Below are 26,675 nucleotides of genomic sequence, written 5' to 3'. Positions count from 1 at the left end.
AAATTAAACTAAAGTAACACCAGATCTGAAAGGCTGCTGCTGCCGTGCCGCCTGCCTGTAAAACCAATGCATTAACCATCAAAGGAGTTGAATGACTTCAGACCTGTTGCCTTGACGTCGCACGTTATGAAGACCATGGAGCGGCTGATAATACAGAATCTGAGGCCACAAACCAGGCACGCCCAGGATCCTCTTCAGTTTGCGTATAAGGAGAAGGTGGGAGTGGAGGATGCTATCACGTATTTGCTGCACAAATCACTCTCTCACCTAGAGGGGGTCAGTTGTGCTGTGAGGATTACATTCCTTGACTTCTCTAGTGCCTTTAACACCATCCAGCCCAAGATCTTAAGGCACAAACTAACGGAGATGGGAGTAGACTCTCACATGGTGGATTGGATAGTGGACTACTTGACAGATAGACCTCAGTATGTGCGGTTGGGAGACTGTAGGTCTGACACGGTGGTCAGCAGCACAGGGGCGCCGCAGGGAACCGTACTCTCACCGGTCCTGTTCACCCTGTACACATCAGACTTCCAATATAACTCGGAGTCCTGCCATGTGCAGAAGTTCGCTGATGACACGGCCATAGTGGGGTGTGTCAGGAATGGACAGGAGGAGGAGTATAGGAAACTGATACAGGACTTTGTGATATGGTGCAACTCAAACTACCTGCGTCTCAATATCACCAAGACCAAGGAGATGGTGGTGGACTTTAGGAGATCTAGGCCTCATATGGAACCAGTGATCATTAATGGAGAATGTGTGGAGCAGGTTAAGACCTACAAGTATCTGGGAGTACAGTTAGACGAGAAGCTAGACTGGACTGCCAACACAGATGCCTTGTGCAGGAAGGCACAGAGTTGACTGTACTTCCTAAGAAGGTTGGCGTCATTCAATGTCTGTAGTGAGATGCTGAAGATGTTCTATAAGTCAGTTGTGGAGAGCGCCCTCTTCTTTGTGGTGGCGTGTTGGGGAGGAAGCATTAAGAAGAGGGACGCCTCACGTCTTAATAAGCTGGTAAGGAAGGCGGGCTCTGTCGTGGGCAAAGTACTCGAGAGTTTAACATCGGTAGCTGAGCGAAGGGCGCTGAGTAGGCTACGGTCAATTATGGATAACTCTGAACATCCTCTACATAGCACCATCCAGAGACAGAGAAGCAGTTTCAGCGACAGGTTACTATCGATGCAATGCTCCTCAGACAGGATGAAGAGGTCAATACTCCCCAATGCCATTAGGCTTTACAATTCTACCGCCAGGACTTAAGAACTTTTTAAAAGCTATTATTAATGCTTTTTGAGATAGTGATTTAGGTGCATATCATATTTTTTACTGAGTTAAGTATTGTATGTAATTAGTTTTGCTACAACAAGTGTATGGGACATTGGAAAAAAGTTGAATTTCCCCATGGGGATGAATAAAGTATCTATCTATCTATCTATCTATCTCAATGGCCTCTTCCTTGGGTCCCATCAGGTCCCAGCTCCAACTGCTACCACTTAACCAGTGACTAACTTTCCTGAGAGAATTCCTCCCTCTATTCCAACTCCAAAATTGCTTCATTTCTCAGTCTTTTCTGTTGTAAAGACCAATGTAAAATACTGTGCCTGTTTCCCACATGCACCAAGTCCTTATTTTGTAATAACTACTTCCCCACACTCTAGGACCAATATTCATATTGCTAACATTTTTCTGTATTAATGGAAACTTTTACCATTTGTTCTTTACATTTCTAACTGGATTTATCTTGCAATCCAATTCTTCCTTCTTTACTATTTTTAAAGTAATACTCTGCACTTTTTAAATACTCAGTGGCAACTTTATTAGGTACACCTGCTCATTAATGTAAATATCTAATCAGCCAATCATGTGGCAACAACTTAATGCATAAAGACGTGCAATCAGGGTCAAGAGGTTCAGTCGTTGTTCAGACCAAACATCAGAATGGGGAAGAAATGTAATGTAAGTGACTTTGACCTTGATTGTTGAATGATTGTTGGTGCCAGACAGGGTGGTTTGAATATCAGACACTACTGATCTCTTAGGATTTTCACAACTGTCTCTAGAGTTTACAGGTTAAATTCTAGAGACAGTTGTGAATCAAAAGCTATCCAGGGAGCAGCAGCTCTGTGGGTGAAAGGCCCTTGTAATGAGAGAGGTCAGAGGAGAATGGCCAGACTTCAAACTGACAAGAGGGCACAGTAACTCAGCCAGGTGTTACAACAGAGGTGTGCAGAAGAGCATCTCTGAAGCACAACACGTTGAATCTTGACATGGACGGGCTACAGCAGCAGATCACATACAGTCAGTGGCCACTTTATTAGGTACAGGTGATCACCGAGTGTACATACTGTCTAATCTTCACAGTGGGATCGATATTGCACAGGATGAGAAAATAAGAAGAGTAGACATGTAACATGTTAACGTGGTGTGCTGTTAGCATACAGGGTGCCGTGTTAGCCTGTTATAATATAAGAGTTCAACATTATTCTGCACTAGTATACTTATTGTTAAATGATTAGAAGCCCATAAGACATAGGAGCAGAACTAGAGATTAATTTACTTATCACACAAACATCGAAACACACAGTGAAATGCATTGTTTGTGTTAACAACCAACACATGCCCTTCTATGGATGTGCCTACAGGAGGTGCCACACAATCCAGTACTTACCCACAATGCTCAGCAGAACACAAGCAACATGAACAACAGCAAAACAAGCTCCTTACGTCCCCCCGCCCCCCCACACACACACACAGACACACACGCGCGCGCCACACGTGAGCTGATCTCTAATCCCAGGACAGCAGCCTCCTGCGACTCATAGAATTGCAGATGTCAGGCCTTCGACTTCTCAATTAGACTCACAAACCCATGGTTTTAGCCAGTGGGTCTGACTTCCAGACTTCTGATTGACCTTCAGTTTCTTCTCCAGGACTCTGATGATGACATTTGTGGATTTGCAGCTAACAGGACCCTGAAGTCTGGTCTTGCTGACTCACGTACTTTGGGAGTCACTGGGCCTTGTGCCTTTGGCCCTCACAGAACTCCAATCCAGGAACCCACTGATGACTCTCTGACCCAGGGAGGTCACTAGCTCTCATCCTAGCTGGTCTGCCAGCCTGATATCCAACCACGTATGATGATAGTCTTCAATGTGGAGTAGAGGCCTAGACTCCAGCCAGACCTCTAATTCCACTACATCCATGTCCCTAATGTAACCTGACCTCTAACTCCCTGCTCTGTTCCCAAAACCATCCATCCAGAGCCTAAAAAACACTGAGCCAAGACTTCCATGGAGCACCAGCTTGACCAGACGATTAGACCCATTGAGTCTGCTCCATCATGGCTGATTTATTCTTCCTCTCAACCACAATCTCCTGCCTTCTCCCTATAATCTCTGACATCCTTACTAATCAAGGGTAGTACGGCAGCGTAGCACAACACTTTACAGTACGGGCAAGCCGGGTTCAGTTCCCGCTGCTGCCTTAAGGAGTTTGTACTTCTCCCCGTGACCACATGGGTTTTCTCTGGTGCTCTAGTTTCCTCCCACAGTCCAAAGACGTACTGGTGGGTAGGTTAATTAGTCATTATAAATTGTCCCGTGATTAGTTTAGGAAGAAATTGGGGGATTGCTAGGCAGTGTGGCTCAAAGGGCCAGAAGGGCATCTCAATAAACAAACAAACAAATGAATAAATAAGTGGATAATAAACAAGCAAACAAACGATCAATCTCTTCTTTAGATATACCCAATGACTTGGCATCCATGGCAATGAATTCCACAAATTCACCACCGTCTGGCTAAGTAAATTCCTGTTGTAAATGGACATCCTTCCAATCTGGTCCTAGGTTCTCCCACTATTGGAAACATTCTCTCCATGCCCACTTTATCTAAGACTTTCAATATCTGGCAGGTTTCTGTGAAACCCCGCTATCAGGTTTCTGCTGATCTTGAATACCTTTTTCCTTTTTCTGTTTAGTCTCCTTCCAGAGCTGCTGATATTACAGAGAAGTATGAAGTAAGGGGGCAACCATGAAGCAGGCTCATACTTTTTTAACATCTTTGTACCTGTTGGATCGGTTCTGCAACAGCTTCTTTAGTTCTTCTCGGTCACTTTGCTGCAATTGGTCTTTGGCAAGAACTTGGTACAATCTTTTGGCAGGTAATGATGATTGGTTGGAAAATTCTTGCGGAGGCGGAGGTGGAGGTGGAGGTGGAGGAAGGTGTGACCTTTGTGAATCAGAAGATATCACAGGGTTGTCCTCCTGCTGTTGCGACATTCGTGTTACAGGATGTTGCGTTCACTGGGAGCTGCTGTCAGTTAATCTGTGCTTCAGTTTCTGAATTGGACAGGCTACACATTTCCTTTTCTCAACTTTCCTCAACAATCAGAGCAGTGGGAATCCACAACCTACAAGGGGGGAATATGTGTAAATCTCGAAGTTCAAAGTAAAATTTATTATCAGAGTATATCCATATCACCACATACAACCCTGAGATTCTTTTTTCCGTGGGCAAACTTAGTAAATCTATAGAACGGTAACTGTAAACACCAGGAACTGTTAACTGTAAACAAACTGTGTAAATCCAGATATAAATAAATAGCAATAAATAATAAGCATGAAATAACAATATATCAGAGTCCTTAAATGAGTGTAGCTATCCCCTTTTGTTCAAGAGCTTGATGGTTGAGGGGTAGTAACTGTTCTTGAGCCTGGTGATGCGAGTCCTGAGGCTCATGTTCCTTCGACCTGATGGCAGCAGCAAAAAAAGAGCATGGAACATAGAATAGTACAGCACAACACAGGCCCTTCGGCCCACAATGTTGTGCTGACCCTGGCCCTGGAAATTGCGGATGCATTGGTAATCATTTTCCAATGTTCCCTAGATTCAGGATCAGTTCCTGAGGATTTGAGAATGGCTAATGTTATCCCACTTTTTAAGAAAGGAGGGAGGGAGAAAACAGAGAACTATCGACCTGTCAGCCTGACATCAGTGGTGGGGAAGATGCTAGAGTCCATTATTAAAGATGAAATAGTGGCATATCTAGATAGCAGTGATAGGATTGGGCCGAGCCAGCATGGATTTACCAAGGGTAAATCATGCTTGACTAATCTGTTGGAGTTTTTTGAGGATGTAACCAGGAAGTTAGACGGGGCAGATCCAGTGTACCTCGATTTTCAGAAGGCATTTGATAAGGTCCCACATAGGAGATTGGTGGGTAAAATCAAAGCTCATGGCATTGGGGGGAAGATATTGACATGGATAGAAAATTGGTTGGCAGATAGAAAGCAAAGGGTAGCGGTGAATGGGTGTTTCTTGGAATGGCAGGTGGTGACTAGTGGGGTGCCACAGGGCTCGGTATTGGGACCACAGCTGTTTACGATTTACGTCAACGATTTAGATGAAGGCATTGAGAATAACATCAGCAAATTTGCTGATGATACTAAGCTGGGTGGCAGGGTGACATGTGATGAGGATGTTAGGAGAATTCAGGGTGACTAGGATAGGCTGGTTGAGTGGGTAGATATTTGGCAGATGACGTTTAATGTGAATAAGTGTCAGGTTATCCACTTTGGGAGTAAGAACAGGAAGGCAGATTATTATCTGAGCGATGTAGAGTTAGGTAAGGGAGAAATACAAAGAGATCTAGAAGTCCTTGTTCATCAGTCACTGAAGGTGAATGAGCAAGTGCAGCAGGCAGTGAAGAAGGCTAATGGAATGTTGGCCTTTATTACAAAGGGAATTGAGTACAAGAGCAAGGAAATCCTCTTGCATTTGTACAGAGCCCTGGTGAGACCACACCTGGAATATTGTGTACAGTTTTGGTCTCCAGGGTTAAGGAAGGACATCCTGGCTGTAGAGGAAGTGCAGCGTAGATTCACGAGGTTAATTCCTGGGATGTCTGGACTGTCTTACGCAGAGAGGTTAGAGAGACTGGGCTTGTACACGCTGGAATTAAGGAGATTGAGAGGGGATCTGATTGAAACATATAAGATTATTAAGGGATTGGACAAGATAGAGGCAGGAAATATGTTCCAGATGCTGGGAGAGTCCAGTACCAGAGGGCATGGTTTGAGAATAAGGGGTAGGTCATTTAGGACAGAGTTGAGGAAAAACTTCTTCTCCCAGAGAGTTGTGGGGGTCTGGAATGCACTGCCTCGGAAGGTAGTGGAGGCCAATTCTCTGGATGCTTTCAAGAAGGAGCTAGATAGGTATCTTATGGATAGGGGAATCAAGGGATATGGGGACAAGGCAGGAACCGAGTATTGATAGTAGATGATCAGCCATGATCTCAAAATGGCAGTGCAGGCTCGAAGGGCCGAATGGACTACTTCTGCACCTATAGTCTATTGATGACTACTGGTTCATGGACCTCTGGTTTCCCTCTCCTGACGTCTACAATCAGTTCCTTGGTCTTATTGACACTAAGTGAGAGGTTGTTGTTGTGACACCACTCAGCCAATTTTTCCCTCCTGTGTGCTGATTCATCACCCCCTTTGATATGGCCCACAACAGCGGTGACATCAGCAAACTTGTACTGTATATGGTGTTGGAGCTGTACTGAGCCACACAGTCAGAGGTAGAAAGTGAATAGAGTGGGGGGGTGGTAAGTACATCCCTGTGGTGTTGGGACCAACGACATAGGCAGGAAGAGGGATGAGGTCCTGAAGTGCGAGTTTCGGGAACTAGGCAGAAGGCTGAAGAACAGGACCTCAAGGGTGGCGTTCTCAGGATTGCTGCCAGTGCTACGTGATAGTGATGGTAAGAATTGGAGGAGATGGCAGTTGAACGCGTGGCTGAGGAGTTGGTGCAGGGGGGCAGGGTTTTAGATTTTTGGACCATTGGGATCTCTTCTGGGGAAGATAGGACCTGTACAGATTGGATGAGTTGCACCTGAACTTGAGGGGGAGCAATATCCTTGCTGGTAGGTTTGCTACCATGGATCGGGAGGGTTTAAACTAATTTGCAATGGGGATGGGACCCAGAGCGATAGAGCAGTGAAAGAAATACATGGAGTAAAGCCAGATCTAACATATAGAGAGGCTTTGAGGAAAGAGAAGCAGAATAAAGGGTGTAAAGGTAGAAGGGCTAAAGTGTGTGTACTTCAATGCAAGGAGCATCAGGAACAAAGGTGATGAACTGAGAGCTTGGATACATACATGGAATTATGATGTAGTGGCCATTACGGAGACTTGGCTGGCACCAGGGCAGGAATAGATTCTCAATATTTCTGGATTTCAGTGCTTTAAAAGGGATAGAGAGGGGGGGAAAGGGGAGGAGGGGTGGCATTACTGGTCAGGGATACTATTACAGCTGCAGAAAGGGTGGGTAATGTAGCAGGATCCTCTTTTGAATCAGTGTGGCTGGAAGTCAGGAACAGGAAGGGAGCAGTTACTCTACTGAGGGTATTCTATAGGCCCCCGGTAGCAGCAGAGATACCGAGGAGCAGAATGGGAGGCAGATTTTGGAAAGGTGCAAAAATAACAGGGTTGTTATAATGGATGACTTTAACTTCCCTAATATTGATTGGCACTTGATTAGTTCCAAGGGTTTAGATGGGGCAGAGTTTGTTAAGTGTGTCCAGGATGGATTCCTGTCACAGTATGTTGACAGGCTGACTACGGGGAATGCCATACTAGACCTAGTATTAGGTAATGAACTGGATCAGGTTACAGATCTGTCAGTGGGTGAGCATCTGGGGGACAGTGATCACTGCTCTCTGACCTTTAGCATTATCATGGAATAGGATAGAATCAGAGAGGACAGGAAAAATTTTAATTGGGGAAGGGCAAATTATGAGGCTATAAGGCTAGAACTTGCGGGTGTGAATTGGGATGATGTTTTTGCAGGGAAATGTACTATGGACATGTGGTCAATGTTTAGGGATCTTTTGCAGGATGTTAGGGATAAATTTGTCCCGGTGAGGAAGATAAAGAATGGTAGGGTGAAGGAACCATGGGTGACAAGTGAAGTGGAAAATCTAGTCAGGTGGAAGAAGGCAGCATACATGAGGTTTAGGAAGCAAGGATCAGATGGGTCTTTTGAGGAATACAGGGTAGCAAGAAAGGAGCTTAAGAAGGGGCTGAGAAGAGCAAGAAGGGGGCATGAGAAGGCCTTGGTGAGTAGGGTAAAGGAAAACCCCAAGGCATTCTTCAATTATGTGAAGAACAAAAGGATGACAGGAATGAAGGTAGGACTGATCAGAGATAAAAGTGGGAAGATGTGCCTGGAGGCTGAGGAAGTGAGCGAGGTCCTCAATGAATATTTTTCTCTTTGGCATTCACCACTGAGAGAACTTGATGATGGTGAGGACAATATGAATGAGGTTGATGTTCTGGAGCATGTTGATATTAAGGGAGAGGAGGTGTTGGAGTTGTTCAAATACATTAGGACGGATAAGTCCCCGGGGCCTGACGGAATATTCCCCAGGCTGCTCCACGAGGCAAGGGAAGAGATTGCTGAACCTCAGGCTAGGATCTTTATGTCCTCGTTGTCCACGGGAATGGTACCGGAGGATTGGAGGGAGGCGAATGTTGTCCCCTTGTTCAAAAAAGGTAGTAGGGATAGTCCAGGTAATTATAGACCAGTGAGTCTTATGTCTGCGGTGGGAAAGCTGTTGGAAAAGATTCTTAGAGATAGGATCTATGGGCATTTAGAGAATCATGGTCTGATCAGGGACAGTCAGCATGACTTTGTGAAGGGCAGATCATGCCTAACAAGCCTGATAGAGTTCTTTGAGAAGGTGACCAGGCATATAGATGAGGGTAGTGCAGTGGATGTGATCTACATGGATTTTAGTAAGGCATTTGACACGGTTCCACACAGTAGGCTTATTCAGAAAGTCAGAAGGCATGTGATCCAGGGAAGTTTGGCCAGGTGGATTCAGAATTGACTTGCCTGCAGAAGGCAGAGGGTCGTGGTGGAGGGAGTGCATTCAGATTGGAGGGTTGTGACTAGTGGTGTCCCACAAGGATCTGTTCTAGGACCTCTACATTTTGTGATTTTTATTAACGACCTGGATGTGGGGGTAGAAGGGTTGGTTGGCAAGTTTGCAGATGACACAAAGGTTGGTGGTGTTGTAGATAGTGTAGAGGATTGTCGAAGATTGCAGAGAGACATTGATAGGATGCAGAAGTGGGCTGAGAAGTGGCAGATGGAGTTCCACCCGGAGAAATGTGAGGTGGTACACTTTGGAAGGACAAACTCCAAGGCAGAGTACAAAGTAAATGGCAGGATACTTGGTAGTGTGGAGGAGCAGAGGGTTCTGGGGGAACATGTCCACAGATCCCTGAAAGTTGCCTCACAGGTAGATAGGGTAGTTAAGAAAGCTTATGGGGTGCTAGCTTTCATAAGTCAAGGGATAGAGTTTAAGAGACGCGATGTAATGATGCAGCTCTATAAAACTCTAGTTAGGCCACATTTGGAGTACTGTGTCCAGTTCTGGTTGCCTCAGTATAGGAAGGACGTGGAAGCATTGGAAAGGGTACAGAGGAGATTTACCAGGATGCTGCCTGGTTTAGAGAGTTTGGATTATGATCAGAGATTAAGGGAGCTAGGGCTTTACTCTTTGGAGAGAAGGAGGGTGAGAGGAGACATGATAGAGGTGTACAAGATATTAAGAGGAATAGACAGAGTGGACAGCCAGCGCCTCTTCCCCAGGGCACCACTGCTCAGTACAAGAGGACATAGCTTTACAGTAAGGGGAGGGAAGTTCAAGGGGGATATCAGAGGAAGGTTTTTCACTCAGAGAGTGGTTGGTGCGTGGAATGCACTGCCTGAGTCAGTGGTGGAGGCAGATACACTTGTGAAGTTTAAGAGACTACTAGACATGTATATGGAGGAATTTAAAGTGGGGTGTTATATGGGAGGCAGGGTTTGAGGGTCGGCACAACATTATGGGCCGAAGGGCCTGCAATGTGCTGTACTGTTCTATGGTGTTCCTGTACTGATGGAGATTGTGAAGATGTTTTTGCCAACTTTGAATTTTACCTCTCAGATTTCCTTTAAATGAATCCTTGTCACTTTCAACCTAAACTCTCTCGTTCTTTGCTCCCCTAAACTTTGAAAATATGTTGACTATTCTATTTCTAACTCCTCAGCTCCCTGCGTTCCATTAACCCTGCCTACCCAGACTCTCTTCATAATTTTGATTCCTTTCCATAGATGCTGCCTGACCTGCTAAGTTCCTGCAGCCTTTTGTGTGTGTTGCCTCTCTTTGGAACTACAGTTTTCATTCAAAGCAAGATGTTGGAGGGGAGTCTGGGTAGATCGGGAGGATTGAGAACGAAGTGTGGGAAGTACCGCCGGAATCTACAAAAGACTGTGGTCGTCACAGTTACGCTATTGAAAAATAGACCAATCAGATTGCAGCGCTTGTGTTATTGGTTGTAAGGGCACACAATTCCTGATTGACATTTAGTTTTACCAATCCGTAGGTCGATCAGTTTCCCCTCATCCAATCAGCTTACCCTTGCTGGGCGACGGAGAACGGGCAGATAAAGGTTTATTTTTCTTCGCACTGTCTCCGAATCGTCTAGAAAAGGCGAACAAACCCGGTATGAGCTGCGGATTTGATCGCGCGCCGGCTTTTTTTGTGTGAGGTTGATTGACACCGCCAGTGGCCAATCAGTGTGCGGCTTGTCGGCAGAGCCGGCCAACCGAGGCAAGGCGTGGGCGGGGTGTCAGACGGCGCGGAACGGCCAGGCCGTCGGTCGGAGTCGCAGGACAATCGGCGTCCATCCGTGAGTGCTGGGCGGGGATGATGGCGGCTGGGCGGCGGGGTCGAGTGGGCCCACCACTCTCCGTGTGTGGCTGCCCACGGCGCGCTGGTAGCGGCGGCCACGAAGTTACTATCTTACCGGGCTGTGTGAACGGGCCTGCGTCGTGCGAGGTCTCGGCCGAGCGGGCGGGGCTTTCAGGGAGGGTGGGAGGCGCCTGGGGCCTCGGTGGCCACGGGACGGAGCCTGGAGTCTCGGGGAGGCGAGAGGCCTGCTGACCGGCGCGGGGAAATGCACAGCATAGGGGGCCGGTCTGGTGCCGTCGGGAGGGGCGCGTTGCCGCACAGAAGCTCCTGGTTGCATTCCGTTCAGATGCAAGTACTTTAAGGTGGTACAGGAGAACAAATGTTTCTAATGATACTGACGGAGGGGTTCATTCATGCTGTGGCCTTTGGGCTGATTGTAAATATGCAGATAGAACTACCTTCAAACAGTGCTTTTTGATGATGCATCTTCCAAGTCTTAATTTTCATTGTTACACGCATGATACCTTTAAATTTTTCATAGTCCTAACTTGTTGAAGAAATGAAAGTGTTTAATTTTGACATCCGGCTGTTTTATGGTATCTTCAAGCCTGAGTGCTTGAAACCGCAGTTTTGAACTGCCTTACCGTTTAGCTAGCAGTGACGAAAATTAGACGAATGGGAATGGGACGCGGAATTAAAATGTGGATAGGGTGGTGAAGAAAGCTTTTGGTATTCTGGCCTTTATAAATCAGAACATTGAGTATAGGAGTTGGGATGTAATGTTAAAATTGTACAAGGCATTGGTGTGGCCATATTTGGAGTATTGTGTACAGTTCTGGTCACCGAATTATAGGAAAGATGTCAACAAAATAGAGAGAGAGTACAGAGGAGATTTACTAGAATGTTATCTGGGTTTCAGCACCTAAGTTACAGAGGAAGGTTGAAGAAGTTATTCTTTGGAGCGTAGAAGGTTGAGGGGGGACTTGATAGAGGTATTTAAAATTATGAGGGGCATAGATAGAGTTGACATGAATAGGCTTTTTCCATTGAGTAGGGGAGATTCAAACTAGAGGACATGAGTTGATAGTTAAGGGGCAAAAGTTTAGGGGTAACACGAGGGGGAACTTCTTTATTCAGAGAGTGGTAGCTGTGTGGAATGAGCTTCCAGTAAAAGTGGTAGAGGCAGGTTCGATTTTGTCACTTTAAAAAAAATTGGATAGGTATATGGACAGGAAAGGAATCGAGGGTTATGGGCTGAGTGCAGGTAGGTGGGACTATAACCATATAACCATATAACAATCACAGCACGGAAACAGGCCATTCCGGCCGAACTCTTAATCTCACCTAGTCCCACCTACCCGCACTCAGCCCATAACCCTCCACTCCTTTCCTATCCATATACCTATCCAATTTTACCTTAAATGACACAACTGATCTGGCCTCTACTACTTCTACAGGAAGCTCATTCCACACAGCTATCACTCTCTGAGTAAAGAAATACCCCCTCGTGTTTCCCTTAAACTTTTGCCCCCTAACTCTCAAATCATGTCCTCTCGTTTGAATCTCCCCTACTCTCAATGGAAACAGCCTATTCACGTCAACTCTATCTATCCCTCTCAACATTTTAAATACCTCGATCAAATCCCCCCTCAACCTTCTACGCTCCAATGAATAGAGACCTAACTTGTTCAACCTTTCTCTGTAACTTAAGTGCTGAAACCCTGGTAACATCCTAGTAAATCGTCTCTAGGTGAGATTAAGTGTTCGGCACGGACTAGAGGGGCCAAGATGGCCTGTTTCCATGCTGTAATTGTTATATGGTTAGACATCTATCCATGGCCTCCTACTGTCAAGATGAAGCCACTGTCAGGTTGGAGGAACAACACCTTATATGTCTGGTAGCCTCCAACCTGATGGCATGAACATTGATTTCTCTAACTTCCATTAATACACCTCCTCCCCTTCTTACCCCATCTCTAATCCCACCCTCCTTTTTTTCTCTCTCTCTGCCCATCACTCTTTGCCTGTTCTCCATCTTCCTCTGGTGCTCCACTCCCCCTTTCTTTCTCCCTAGGCCTCCCGTCCCATGATCCTTTCCCTTCTCCAGCTCTGTATCCCTTTTGCCAATCACCTTTCCAGCTCTTAACTTCACCCCACCCCCTCCTGTCTTCTATCATTTCAGATATCCCCCTCCCCCTCCCAAATCTCTTACTATCTTTTCTTTCAGTTAGTCCTGACGAAGGGTCTCAGCCCGAATCGTTGACAGTGCTTCTTCCTATAGATGCTCTGTGATCTGCTGCGTTTCACCAGCATTTTGTGTGTGTTGCTAGTTAGAAAATGTTGGCAATAGTCTCCTGTCCCAAATTATTGAAAGAGATCCCAGCTATTTGCCTTTGTTGAAGAGTTGTCCCAAATAATGGCTGTCCTGATGAACCAGAATCCACTATATTTGATTTCATGTAAACACTTTTCAAGTGAGACTAACTGCCCAAGGTGGACTAGTCTGGAGCTCAAAGGTCCTGGCTGAATATTTGGATCAGTGATGGGTGTTTTAATGGCTGCAGTGAGATTGCAGGAGGCTGGACAGGAAATCCAATTGGAATTGGTTTGTTACTGTCCCATGTACTGTGGATCCATTTATTATGAAGTGCATAGAGGTCGTACAAGATGAAATAAAAATCAGAATCTGGTTTAAAACCTGAATATGTCATGACATTTGTCATCTTTGTGGCAGCAGTATAATGCAATACATAATAGAAAAAACATGACTTGCAGTGTGTGTGCATGTACATATATATTCTATTAAATAGTGCAAAAATAAAGTAGTGAGGTAGTGATCATGGGTTCAATGTCTGTTCAGAAATCTCATGGCTGAGGGGAAAAAGCTATTCCTAAATCGCTGGGTATGTGCCTTCAGTCTTCCTGATGGTAACAGTGAGAAGAGGGCATCTCCTCTCGGTATATAAGATGATGAGAGGCATTGTGTGGATAGCCAGGGTTTTTCCCAGGGCTGAAATGGCTAGCACAGTTTTTTTGTAATTTATTTTTTTTATTGTTCATCATCAAACATTTCCATAAGATGTATTTCAGACATTGTACATATATATCATACAATCATATCTCCAAATCTCCACAAAGTATTTATCTGAGGTATACACTTATAGAAAAGAGTGGAAAGAAAAAACAAGCAAAAGGAAAAAACTATGTACAAGTAGGGAGTGATCTTTTTTAACAACATATTCATTGATTTGTGAGAATAAAATCAGGCCTATGAGGCATTATGTAGTTAAACCATTTTTCTCAGTATGAATCAAATTGTTCCAGCTTATGATTAACAGATGCTGTTATCTTCTCCATTTTGCAAATGTCCATTGTAATTTCCATCCATGTATTTAAAGTTGAGCTCTCCTGTGATAACCATTTCCTAGTAAGAGTCTTTTTACCAGCCACCAACAGTATGTTCATTAAATATTTATCTCTTTTCACCCATTCTTGAGGTATATATCCAAAATATATGGTCTTACTCTCTAAGGGTATTTCACATTTAAAGAATGTTTTTGACCTGAAAACATCAGTTTTCATCAAAGGCCCCCTCCAATAGTTTTTGATAACAGGGCAGTCCCAAAAAATATGACAATGATTTGCATTTTGATTTCCACAATTTTTCCAGCAAACAGGGAGGTTACTATCATCATGGGATTTCTGAGAGGGTGTAATAAAATATCTTATCAAGTTTTTCCATCCAAACTCCCTCCATTTCTGTGAACTGGGACACTTCCATAGATACCTCCATATTATTGTCCATTCTTCCTCAGATATTATTATCCCTCCTTCCTTCTCCCGTTTTGTTTTAATGTATGAAGTCAAATGTGTTCTAAGATTTGTCAACCCCTTATACGTGCTTTTTAAGGAGCTTGGAAGTAGGTACAAGGGGGATGTCAGAGGTAAGATTTTTTTTTACAGAGAGTGGTGGCTGTGGAATGCACTGCTGGTGACAGTGGTGGAGGTGGATACAGTAGGGCCTTTCAAGAGCCTCTTGGATAGGTACGTGGTGCTTAGAAAAATAGAGGGCTATGTGGTAGGGAAATTCTAGGCACTTTCTAGAGTAGGTTACATGGTCGGCACAACATTGTAGATTTCTATGATTCCATCTCCTGGGTGCAGAATAAAATAAACACTGGAATCAGTGGAAGCAAATAATTGAGGGAGGGAGCAGAATGATTTTCGATGTTTCGGGTCTGTAGATTCGGCTCAGCTCGAAACATCCTTTCCATGGGCAGCCATGGCGGAAATAGCTAATACCGGGGGGGCATAATTTAAAGGTGTTTAGAGGAAAGTATGGGGGATGTCAGATGTACGGTAAGTTCTTCAGAGTTGTGGATGTGGGGAATGTGTGTCCAGGGATGGTGAGGCAGATTCATTAGTGACATTTAAGAAATGTTTAGATACCCATATGGACGATAGAAAAATGGAGGGTTATGTAAGAGGGAAGTCTAGATCTTGGAGTAAGTTATTAAGTCAACACAGCATTGAGTCGAATGGTCAGTATTGTGCTGTGATGTTTTGCTTGACTCTCGAATAGACCTGTTGTACATTATAAGTTTATAAGCGGGCTTGACCTAAAATGTTGACTCCACAGATGTTGCCTGGCCTGCTGAGTTGCTCCAGACTCCAGCATTTGGAAAGTCTTTAGTTTTCATTTGTCAGTGGAAATGTTGTGATGTTTCCATTTGTGGGAAAGTCTCAAACAGGGGACATGGCTAAGATGCATATTCATCTGTCTGAGGCTGGTGAATCTTGAGTTATCTGCCCTTGATCACTAGAAATATTTAAGGTGGAGATAGATGAATATTTGAAGGACCAAAGAGTGGGTGATGGGGATCTGGCATTGAAGAGGAGTTGAGGTCAGCACAGGTCACCCATGATCATATTAAATGGCAGGACATGGTGAAGTGACTTGTGGCCTACTCCTATTTTGGGGAGGAATAGACAGGTGATATTTCAGGCCAAGGCTCCTCATCAGGATTGGAAAGAATACAAGCTGGCAGATGAGGGGGAAGGTGGGTGGGGTAGGGAGGATGGAGTAAGAACCTGGAAGGTGATAGGTGCTGATGAAGGAATCTAATGAGAGAGGAGAGTGGATAATGGGTATCACCTCCCTCTGGTGCCACTTTCATCTGCAGAATCTGCTCCTGTTTTCTCAGGTTCTCTTGTTTGCCATCTGTGTTCAATATTTGCCCCTTCCTCCACATTGTTCTTTCCTGTTTCTGTGTGCAGTCAGCCATTGCATCAATAGTATCTTGCACTCCACAACTTTCTTCCATTTAGTCGTGGTGTTAATTTTGCTATAAACTCTTCAGCCTACAATTTGCTTTAACCCAAAGAAAAGTAGGTCTGTGTGATTTGCTGACTGAAGGCAGAAATCTTCATTTTTTTAAAAAAGTACTGTAGATGAGTAAGTGCACTGTGGAACCCTCCAGCGTGTCAGTCTGAAAAGTGGCACAAATAGTTGCTGCTTGCGTGCCTGCTTAGTCTGACAGCAGTAGACCCACGTGAACAAGTTAGGGTTTAGTGCTGATCTGTGATTACTGTTTTGTGAACAAAGTCAAAATCCTTTTGGATTTATTAAATTCCACAAGTTGCTATGGTTGACTTTAAGTTTGTTATTTCTGGGTCAACTTTTGCTCTCATGCAGTGAAGAGGTTTGTTCTGCTTTGATTGCTGTCGGCTGTGACTGATCTTATTTTTTTCTTGTTTTGAATTTCACTTGGGTCAGTGAAGAGTCATGTCTGTCCAGGACACCCGTCCGAACCACACCATCTACATCAATAATCTGAACGAGAAGATTAAAAAAGATGGTAAGTATTTGAGAGCATCTGAAGCAACAACACATTGGGTTAATGGTTGCACCTCAGTGCATTTGATAACATGGAAACTCAGTTTACAGCTGGCCATTTGAACTAATTGGTTTGTACTCACTCTCCCTTGTGTTTATCAAGGAGAGTGAGACCCTCCATTGGTAAGGACTCGCCATGGATATTGCGTCTCAGCTGTGATGTGATATGTAACCTAGGGCAGTACAATATGGAGAGCAAGCTCTTGCATGTGCACCTGGCACCTCCCCTTCAGGCAGCTGATTAATAAGAGAATGGCAGAGAGTGATTCAGTTTGGTACCAGCGTCGCCAACAGGAGTTACAGTCAGCATTGAACACAACCTGGCACTGCGGATTTTTCCTTTGGGTTACTCGTGTAGCCTTCCCCATGAGTGGGTAAAGTCACAAGGCAGCGGAGGTTTCAGATTCAGTGTTTTCCCTTTCCTAGATGAGCTACCAACCTTAGCTGACGAGCCCCGTCTGACCGGAGTGACCGGTCCACATTTGCCCCTTCTGCTGTTAGTAGAAACTGTTCTGCCCAGTTTTAGTAGTTAAGCCACCTGTAGAGGCTAACTGTTGGAGGTTATTTGAGACGGACACCATTGGCAGCATTTAATAAAGCAACAAGCGCAGTCAGCATCTATGGAAAAGAGTTCAGTTGACATTTTGGGCCGAGACCCTTCATCAGGACTGGGGGAAAGAAAGCTGGAGTCAGAGTAAGAAAGTGAGGGTAGGGGAGGAAGAACCACAAGGTCATAGGTGAAACTGGGAGCCGTGAAGTAATGAGCTGGGAAGTTGATTGGTGAAAGAGATAGAGGGCTGGAGAAGGGGGAGTCTGTTAGGAGGACAGAAGGCCATGGAAGAAAGAAAAGGGGGAGAGGCACCAGAGGGAAGTGATGAGGTGAGAGGTGGGAATGGGGAAAGGGAGGGATGGGCATTACCAAAAGATTGAGAAATTGATCTTCATGCCATCAGGCCAGAGGCTACCCAGCATAAAAGGTGTTGCTCCTCCAACCTGAGAGTGGCCTCATCGCGACAGTAGAGGAGACCAGGGCTGACATACGGGAAGTGGAATTAAAATGGGTAGCCACTGGGAGATCCCACTTTTTCTGGCAAAGGTGCTCAGCAAAGCGGTCTCGCAATGTGCGTCAGGTCTCACTGGGAGGACCAGGTATGACCCCAACAGACTCACAGGTGAAGTGTTGCCTCACGTGGAAGGACTATTTGGGGCCCTGAATGGTAGTGAGGGAGGAGGTGTTGAGGCAGGTGTAGCACTTTGAACTATGGCAGTGATTAAGGTGTCATGACACTTGTCACTCACTGCTGAGTTAATACAAAAGCTGATTGAAGTTCTGTGTCTCCAGAGCTGAAGAAGTCGCTGTATGCCATCTTCTCCCAGTTTGGTCAGATTCTGGACATCCTTGTCTCCAGGAACCTAAAGATGCGGGGGCAAGCCTTTGTCATTTTCAAGGAAGTCAGCAGTGCTACCAATGCCTTGAGGTCTATGCAAGGGTTTCCGTTCTATGACAAGCCAATGGTGAGTTCCTCATGGTGGTTGTGCTCTATTGGGTACATCCGGCTCTTTACTTTCATTTCAATCTCATTGTTCTACTAATGTGACCTAAGTGCAAAGAAATAAAGTCACTATTGAGGCATTTCACCCACTAGTGTCTGCTGGTCTGTCTGTTCCTCATGTACCTCTTCGCATCCAACTTCAATTGATGCTTTCAGTATAACCTATTCTGATCTAGTTTACTTAAGATGTCCTTGAGATTTAGCAAGTTCAAACTGAACTCAAGATCTAATAAAGGTCACAATGCTGAAGGAGCTCAGCAAGTCAGGCAGCATTTTTTTAGAGAGGAGTAAACAGCTATCATTTTGGGCTGAAACTCAAGGGTGTCAGTTCCAAACATTAACTGTTTGTTTCCTCTTCAGAGATGCTGCCTGACCTGCTGAGTTTTTCCAGCATTTTGTGTCTGTTATTCAGGGTGTCAGCATTGTGAAGATCCTCTTGTGTTTATGATTTAATAGAAGTCTTGGCTTGTCAGCAAGTCTGATCCTCGCTACTTGATTAACTTGAATGACCTACAGCTAGTGTTCTTCCCTTTCCTTCTCCACTACTATGACTTGTATTCTCTACAGAGGGTTATCTCTGCAGGTCAAGTTGCTCCCGCACCCGCCATTTTTTTTAACTTCAGCAAACAACCCTCACGTAGCATTTCTATAGTCTGATGCAACTTCTCTCCCATCAACAGCGGATCCAATATGCAAAGACTGATTCCGATATCATCGCCAAGATGAAGGGCACCTATGTAGAACGTGACCGGAAGAAGGAAAAGAGGAAGGTGAAAGCTCCTGAACCTTCAGCCAACAAGAAGGCAAATGCCCCACCAACAGCCAATGCTGTTCCCCCTCCTGTCTCGGTAAGTGACACCATCTGAATGAGAATGAGTAGCTTGTTGAGAATCATATTGCCTACTTATTCACTGATTGGATCGGACACTTGCTTGATTGGGTGTGTAGGTCTGGGGTGACAAAGTCAAAGCAGAGTTTATTGTATGTATGAACAGGTGCAGTGAAAAATTTACTAGCAGCAGCATTGCAGTCATATAACATTAGACACAGAAAATTCACTAGAAAATCATAAATTACACAAAGAACAAATTAAAACAAACCAAAAAAATCAGTCTGTTGTGGTGCAAAATGGTCATGGTGTTGTTATACCAAGATAGTGATTAGTGTGCAAGTTTGTTTAAGAATGACAGAGAACAGGCAAATGGCAGTCCAACATTGATTTTGCTGATGCAGTCTGAACTATCGTCTTTCCATATTGCCAAGACATCAGTGAATCTTGACTGGAATTAAACCATAAGACATGGGAATAGAGTTTGGCCTAATGAGCCTCCTTTGACATTCCATCATGGCTGATTTATTATCTCTCTTAACCCCATTTCCTGCCTTTTCTGAGTAACCTTTGACACTCTTACTAATTAAAGAACCTATCAGCCTTCATTCTAAATACAGTCGTCCCTCAGTATCCATGGGGGATTGGTTCCAGGACCCCCCCGTGGATACCAAAATCTGCGGATGCTCAAGTCCCTTATATAATATGGCGTAGTATTTGCATATAACCTATGCACATTCTCCCGTATAGTTTATCTTGATTACGTATAATACCTAATACAATGTAAGTGTTATGTAAATAGTTGTTATTTGTTTAGGGAATAATGACAAGAAAAAAAATCTGTACATGTTCAGTACAGACGCAACCATCGTAGCTGTCTGGGAACGCTGATCCTGCCTTGGCATCAGCTGATGCCAATTCTCCCGTGATCTTTATGTTCTTTACGTGGCCAACCAGCCATCCCTTACTAGCCTTAAACTCCTTCCTCTCACAACACAAGTAGTGAGTGAACGAGATGCGAGGCGAACAATGCTCAAACAACGAGTGCTGGAGAGAGACTGAGGATCCGTGAAATGATGGGAGGCTACAGCAGGGTATACCTACACGTCACTTCATTCACGTGGATTCAGTGTAGTGCTTGGCACGCGGCAAATTCAAGTTTTGATTTTTAGGACTTACTGGAATTTTTTTTGAATATTTTCGATCCGCGGTTGGTTGAATCCATGGATGCAGAACCCGCGGATACGGAGAGCTGACTGTATACCTAATCACTTGGCTTCCACAGCCAGAGAAGGTTTCTGAGAATGATCCCAGGAATGACAGGGTTAATGTGTGAAGAGTGTCTGATTAACTATGGGGAGTACTCAACTGCAGTTTAGAAAAATGGATGGGGTGGTGGGGGTCTTATTGAAACCTTTCACATATTGAAAGGCCTAGATGGGGTGGACGTGAAGAGAATATCTCCTATCATGAGTGAGTCTAGGACCAGAGGACACAGCCTCTGAATAGAAGAGTGTCACTTTAGAACAGAGATGAGGTATTTCTTTAGCTAGAGGGTGAATTGGTGTTGATCAGCTAACTCTTTAAGGGCTTTTCCAGTCAGCTGGATATTTAGAGTCTTTGCCTAGTCTATCTAAACATTTGTAATGTTTTTCACTAGATTTTTAAAATGGTTCTTTAATGCTAAAGTTGCTTATTAAAGAACAATCACAGGTGGATGCGCGAATCACAGTAGTTGCGTGAATCATTGCATTTAAAATTGGTTTGCCTGCTATGCTGCTGGATAATGGCCATTTTGAGTTTTGAGAGGTGAACTTCTAGAACTTGAGCAATTGATTAGGCTTAATTGAAACTTAACAATGTCAGTGGAGTCATCTGTCTCTCCTTGCTGTCCTTGTTTTCCTCGCACTCTGCTGATCTAAATGGAGGCTTCTGAGATCAATCATATCAATTTAGTTTGCCCTGGGCTCCCTCCACATTGACCCTTGACTTTGATCTTTAGTGTACTTTCGTCCTCTCAGGTACTACCTCCCAAATTTGTACCATTGGGTGTGTGGTTAGTGCGACACCATTACAGCTTGGGGCAATGGAGTTCAAGTCCAACATCACCTGCAAAGAGTCTGTGAAGAAATTCTGTAAAGAATACATGGGTTTCCTCCCACACCCCAAATTAGTAATTGGTCATTGTAAGTTGTCCCGTGATTAGACTGGGACTGCATGGTGTGGCTGGTAGGGCCTATTCCATGCTGTATTTCTATAGTTAAGTGTTTATACAGTCAATACAGTATTTAAGTTGCCATCATTGAGTAGCTAGGGTCCATTGTGGTTGGGGCAACATGGCTGTTGGTAGGGGTGGGAGAGTATTAACACAATATTTGTTCATCTAGAGCTTACTACTCCACCAGCCAGTCTGTTCATTCATTGCTGTTTGTTTCTTCAAGGGCATGCCAATGATGAGCCAGGCTCCACGGATGATGCCAATGTCGGGACAGCCTCCTTACATGCCACCACCTGGGATGATGCCTCCACCTGGGATGGCGCCTGGCCAGATGCCACCAGGTTCCATTCCTCCTGGCCAAATGATGCCTGGCCAGATGCCACCGCCTGCTCAGACGGTAAGTGTCCAGCTGTTGTTGGAGGTGATGGAAGTACAAATACCCTCTTAACTATTATCTTGCCAATTGAAAGATTCCTGAAGAATGCCCCTCATTATGTAGTGAATTCCCACACTGCCTCTGTGACTTTGCTCCCTGGCTAGTGAGTACATAACTTGCTGCATGGTGTCTAAACCTGCATTGTGTTCTTGGAGGGACCCTGTGTGAGACTTTACAAGGAAATTGACATTTTGAGATTGAGTTTTTCTTAGATTTTTCTAAATTTGCTCCTTGTTGACCTCTGGATGAGAATTAATTGACCTAATTTATAATCCTAAATCTTCCTTTTTGCTAAAAGCCATGACGTAGGTACAGAATTGGGTTCATTTAGTCTGCTTCACCATTCCATCATGGCTGATTTATTATCTTTCTCAATCTCATTCTCCTGCCTTCTCCTCAGGACTTTTAACACCCTGATCAATCAAGAACCTCTTTCAATATTTCAATAGATCATCCTCTTTCCCCTCCTCCCCCCCCATTCTTCTTAACTCTAGTAAGTATACCCCAGAGCTGACAAATTCCTGGGATGATTCTTGTGACCCCCCCTCCCTCCAATGCCAGCACACCCTGAGATATATGGGGCCTACAGCTGCTCACAATGCTCCAAGTGTGGTCTGATCAATGAAAGTTAACATTGCATTTGCCTTCCTTACCACTGACTCAACCTGCAAGTTAACCTTTAGGGAATCTTGCACAAGGACTGCCAAGTCTCTTTGTGCTTCCAATTTTTAAATTTGTTTCCCATTTAGAAAATACTCTCTGCCTTTATTCCATCTACTGAAGTGCACAGCCATACACTACACTTCCCTGCCATTTCTTTGTCCATTCTCTTAATCTGTCCAAGTCCAAATAGGTACAGAGGAGATGTCAGGGGTAAGATTTTTATGCAGAGAGGGGTGAGTGCACGGAATGGGCTGCCGGCAGCGGTGGTGGAAGTGGAAATGATAGGGTCTTTTAAGGGACTCCTGGATGGATACATGGAGCATAGAAAAATAGAGGGCTATGAGTAAGCCTAGGTAGTTCTAAGGCAAGGACAAATTCGGCACAGCTTTGTGGGTCGAAGGTCCTGTATTGTGCTGTAGGTTTTCTATGTTTCTAACTTTTCTCTGGCTTACAGCCGAGAACAGGTATCACTGATGTTTTAATGACAGACTTTGCCATTTTCATCAGGGAAAGCGGTAGATCCTTTCTGTCAAATTCCATCTGCAGACTCCCTGCTTCATCAACACTACCTGCCCCTCCAACTATCTTTGTATCGTCCGCAAACATGGCCACAAAGCCACCAGTTTCATCTGGAATAAACTGATTCCTCCACTTCTTGGAGCAGCCTTGGTTTATTTCTGCTGCGCACTCAAAGCATCCTATTATGTGGTAGGGTTCAGTGCCTGAGCTGGGCTACCGAGCAGGTTTAGGATTTGACTTTGCAGTGAAGCAAGTGCTCATGGGGATGAGAAAATGGAGAGATACCATACATGGTGTACTGGTGGAGCAAAATCAGTGTCCTGCTCAAAAGCTAAATGCCATCTTTTGTTTTTTAGGTGTCTGAAAATCCACCCAATCACATCCTCTTCCTGACCAACCTGCCCGAAGAAACTAATGAGCTGATGCTCTCCATGCTTTTCAATCAGTAAGTATCAGAAGGGACAGAAGCTACTAGACCTTCAACTGGTATACTGAGTTGGGAAGTGGTGTTGAATAAATAAATGTGCAGATATTGCTGGAAAGTGCTGTTGGTGGGAGCAACAATGGACATCTGAGGCTCCTGGAGTGATGTCTCTCAAGATAAAGGAAAGTTCCAATTCTCCTTGGACCTTCTGAGCCTCCAACTTGTGGGAGAGGAGGGAAATCCAAAAAAAAAACCCTCCCTGGCACTCCTTCTCGGCCATCTGTCCCACACCCCTTCCGCAGCACTCCACCATAGCCATTCCTAACACCTTTTGGTCCCTCCAGATTTACAAATTCGCTCTCTGCCTCATGTTGACAAATTACAGCACACTAGGCTGTACATTAGGAGAGTGGTATAGTGGTGGAGTTAGCGGGTGAAGGTTGATCAGTCTTGCTGCTTGGGGAAAGTAACTTGTGTCTGGTGGTCCTGGTGTGGATATTACGCAGCCTTCTCCCTAATGCAATGGGACAGATGGTAAATAATGCCATTTATGCTGGCATTCTGTATTTTTTTCATGGTATAGCAAAGACATTTACTGAAATTTGCCAGCTATCACGCAGTAGTAGCCTTCTGCTCTGTGACAAAGGAGGGTTTGAGCTCGTCACCCAGTTAAGAAGCACTGCTGGGTCTGGACTGGCTGAGGGAGTGTTGTGCAGCTGCTTATGGTATCTCAGACGTGAAAATAAATCCCACAGCACATTTTGGTATTGTCCTGGACAATATCAGCCCCAAAATGGGCATCACCACAAACACTTGTTGTTTCATTAATACATGGTGAGCACTTCCAAAAAATTAATTTGCCTGACTTCCCAAGTTGCAGCTGTTACTACACTTTATTAGCCCCGCAAGCACTTTGGGGGACCTGATAGTGAGGTGGTGGATACTGGGGTTTATTCGTTGCCTTGTGCTCCACCAAGCTTCTGCCTGCTTTCTCCAGGTTCCCTGGGTTTAAAGAAGTCCGGCTGGTTCCAGGTCGCCACGACATCGCCTTTGTGGAGTTCGACAACGAGGTCCAGGCTGGTGCAGCACGTGATGCCTTGCAGGGATTCAAGATCACACAGTCGAATGCAATGAAAATTTCCTTTGCAAAGAAATGAAGGTTCGAGAGGATCGAACTGATTAATTTTGGCTTTGCTTTCAAAGCCCTTTCATGTTTTTTTAATATAAATAGTACAGTAATTGGTTTGTGTGTTAGACTCCAGTTCGGGTGCGTCAGGTAAGTGAGGGTGAAGAGCCCCTTGGGTTCACCTTGCTCCTTGGGAGATCATACCCGGCCCAATGGACTCTCCACAAGAGTTCCAGTGTCATTTGGGCCCCTGTGACTGTGGCCACCTCCTCCTCCAGTGGAGTTGAGTGTATAGTCAGAGGACTGTGCAGATTCTCTTGTGGATGTTGTATCCTCGGCCACGTACATCAACCTGAATCAGTCCACTCTTTTCCAGTAATGTCCAGAAACAGCTAACAGCCTTAACCATGTCTGAAGGAACTCAATGGAGCTTCCTCTGCCCTTGGTTTCTTTGCGTTTGTGTGCCCTGTTATGGCTGCAGCTTTGAGTGAATGAATGTCTGTGTCTGACTGACTGAGGCAAAGTTTGTTTAACTACATCAAGAAAGCTGTTCACCCAGAGTCTCAGTGACATTGCACCTGGAGCTTTCCAAAAGAAGTATTAAAAGTTTTTTTTAAATAACCTGCTGTGTGTATTTCTTTATCTGAGATCTGCTATTTAGTGTTACAGAGTTAAACTATCAGCCTGTTTGGTCTCCTTACACAATTTCATTTGTTCAGCTCCACAGATTTTGGCTTCATCTGAGATCCCCTCTTTTCTTCTCTCCCCCCCCCCCCCCCACCTTGGATTTAATGGGGTATTTTAGCTTTAGTTAAAGCTTTGAATTTCCCATGTACATCAAAACATAGTGAAGTGTCATTTGCATCTGCAACCAGTATTCTCTGAGGATGTGCTGGGGGTAGCCTGCAAGTGTTACCATGCTAACATAGCAAGCAAGCCCACAATTCACTAACCCACGTGGTCACGGGGAGAGCGTACAAGCTCCTTACTGTGGTGGGAAGTGAACCTGGGTCACTGGTGCTGTAAAACATTCTGTTAACTGGTACTCTACCATACTCCTCTAACTCACTCTGTACTCAGCTGCTTAAGACATCTATTGATCACATCAATTCCACATTATAAAAATGCTTCCTTTAAATGTATTTAAGTTACAATGGTCTCGTATTTTATTGCCCCTTACATCTTTTTCTGGTGTTTTTTTTTCTTATTGTGTCTGATGATCTCTAATACTTAGTGTAAATGGTCATCTAAGTTACAAGGGAGATCAGTATATTTCCTTTGTCCATATCCTCACTCTCGCCAGCACCATGTAGAACGATTTGTTTTAACATCTTTTTACACAACCAAGAATTCCTGGCCCATGCTGACTGGCAGGACCCCTTGTGCATCCATTTTCTGAACCTCTTCTCTCACCTGCTTCCTGAGCCAGGCACCCACAATACCCTGTCCTTGTCCCGGAGTTGTCAGGAAGTCTCTACAGGAATCTAGCATGATTTGTTTCCACTTCCTGGATTTTGGAGGTTTGCAGATTTTGGGATCTACAGACTTCATCAAAGTGGCACTTGGTAGGGTGGCTAGATGTAGGTGCCTGGCCTCATATGCTTGAGTGCTCCTCTTCCAGTTTGAGCAGTCCTGCCCCAGAGCTAACAGGTTTTCTTTACAAGGAGGCTTTTAGGGCTGCTTTGAAATTGTTTTCCATATCAGCTCAAGAGTTGGCACTGGTTTCAGTTTCAGACATGCAGTCTTCTCATCGTACTGGTCAGGCCATTTTACTAGCGATGTCCTGGGAAAGAGCAATGCCATTGGTTTGCCTTTCTTGGGGGAGAGTGGAAAATGTTAGCAATGGGGATTGACCAACAGCAGAAATTGTCATTTGATGATACTCTTCCTGCTAGCTTATGGATAAACCAGGAATAACTTGAGCTTGGGCTCAGACCAGTGGGTGGAACAGGTGTCACACCAACCTACAGAACTGTTGGGTTGACAAATAAAGTAACTGCAGATGCTGGAAACCTGAAACAAAAATGAAATCTGGAGATTGTCAGGAAGCATCCATGGAGTTAATATTTCAGATGACCTTCCATCAGAACAAAAAAAAAGCTAAGAAAACAAATATCTTGGTTGTTGAGAGGAGAAAGGGTGAACAGAACAAGGAATGTGAGATTGGGTTGCCAACACTTTTGGAGCCACATGGTTATTAATGTATGAAAACAAGGGTGGGAGCAGAAGCATGTCACAACAGAGGCTGTACATAGTGGTTGCTG

At 44.6% G+C, this 26,675-nt stretch overlaps 2 protein-coding genes across 6 annotated transcripts in view; one reads left to right on the top strand and one right to left on the bottom strand.

The window, feature by feature from the left end:
• actmap (actin maturation protease) overlaps positions 1–10,978 on the bottom strand; it is a 39,344-nt gene extending 28,366 nt beyond the window's left edge. For 2 of the 4 annotated variants that reach the window (XM_073028992.1, XM_073028994.1), the window contains exons 1-3: positions 10,863–10,978; positions 10,473–10,537; positions 4,069–4,411 (exon numbers count right to left, since the gene is read on the bottom strand). In XM_073028992.1, the coding sequence (XP_072885093.1) occupies positions 4,069–4,280 (212 nt within the window). In that variant the 5' untranslated portion in view covers positions 4,281–4,411; positions 10,473–10,537; positions 10,863–10,978. The remainder of the gene's footprint in view (positions 1–4,068; positions 4,412–10,472; positions 10,538–10,862) is intronic. The other 2 variants (XM_073028995.1, XM_073028993.1) reach the window with 2 other exon arrangements.
• On the top strand, positions 10,598–25,032 carry snrpa (small nuclear ribonucleoprotein polypeptide A). Of its 2 annotated transcripts, none has more exons than XM_073028999.1 (7): positions 10,598–10,745; positions 16,524–16,605; positions 17,986–18,158; positions 18,877–19,044; positions 21,467–21,640; positions 23,218–23,306; positions 24,283–25,032. In XM_073028999.1, exons 2-7 carry the CDS (start codon positions 16,533–16,535, stop codon positions 24,440–24,442), a joined length of 837 nt encoding a protein of 278 aa, XP_072885100.1. In that variant the 5' UTR covers positions 10,598–10,745; positions 16,524–16,532; the 3' UTR covers positions 24,443–25,032. The 2 variants fall into 2 exon arrangements, with proteins under 2 accessions (XP_072885100.1, XP_072885101.1); XM_073029000.1 differs by lacking the exon at positions 10,598–10,745 and adding an exon at positions 10,973–11,109.
• Positions 25,033–26,675: the final 1,643 nt, after the last annotated feature.

The sequence above is a fragment of the Hemitrygon akajei genome, chromosome 25 (assembly GCF_048418815.1).
Source record: "Hemitrygon akajei chromosome 25, sHemAka1.3, whole genome shotgun sequence".
In the NCBI taxonomy this organism is placed as follows: domain Eukaryota; kingdom Metazoa; phylum Chordata; class Chondrichthyes; order Myliobatiformes; family Dasyatidae; genus Hemitrygon; species Hemitrygon akajei.
Note: the sequence above shows the minus strand (reverse complement) of the source record. Positions and strands in the feature narration are given on the sequence as shown.

Bases quoted from the DNA above. Each gene is read 5' to 3' on its own strand.
- snrpa (XM_073028999.1), top strand. From the start codon at position 16,533: ATGTCTGTCCAGGACACCCGTCCGAACCACACCATCTACATCAATAAT. The intron at 18,159-18,876 runs GTGAGTTCCTCA...TCCCATCAACAG, and splicing joins CGTTCTATGACAAGCCAATG to CGGATCCAATATGCAAAGAC. The intron at 21,641-23,217 runs GTAAGTGTCCAG...TTTGTTTTTTAG, and splicing joins TGCCACCGCCTGCTCAGACG to GTGTCTGAAAATCCACCCAA.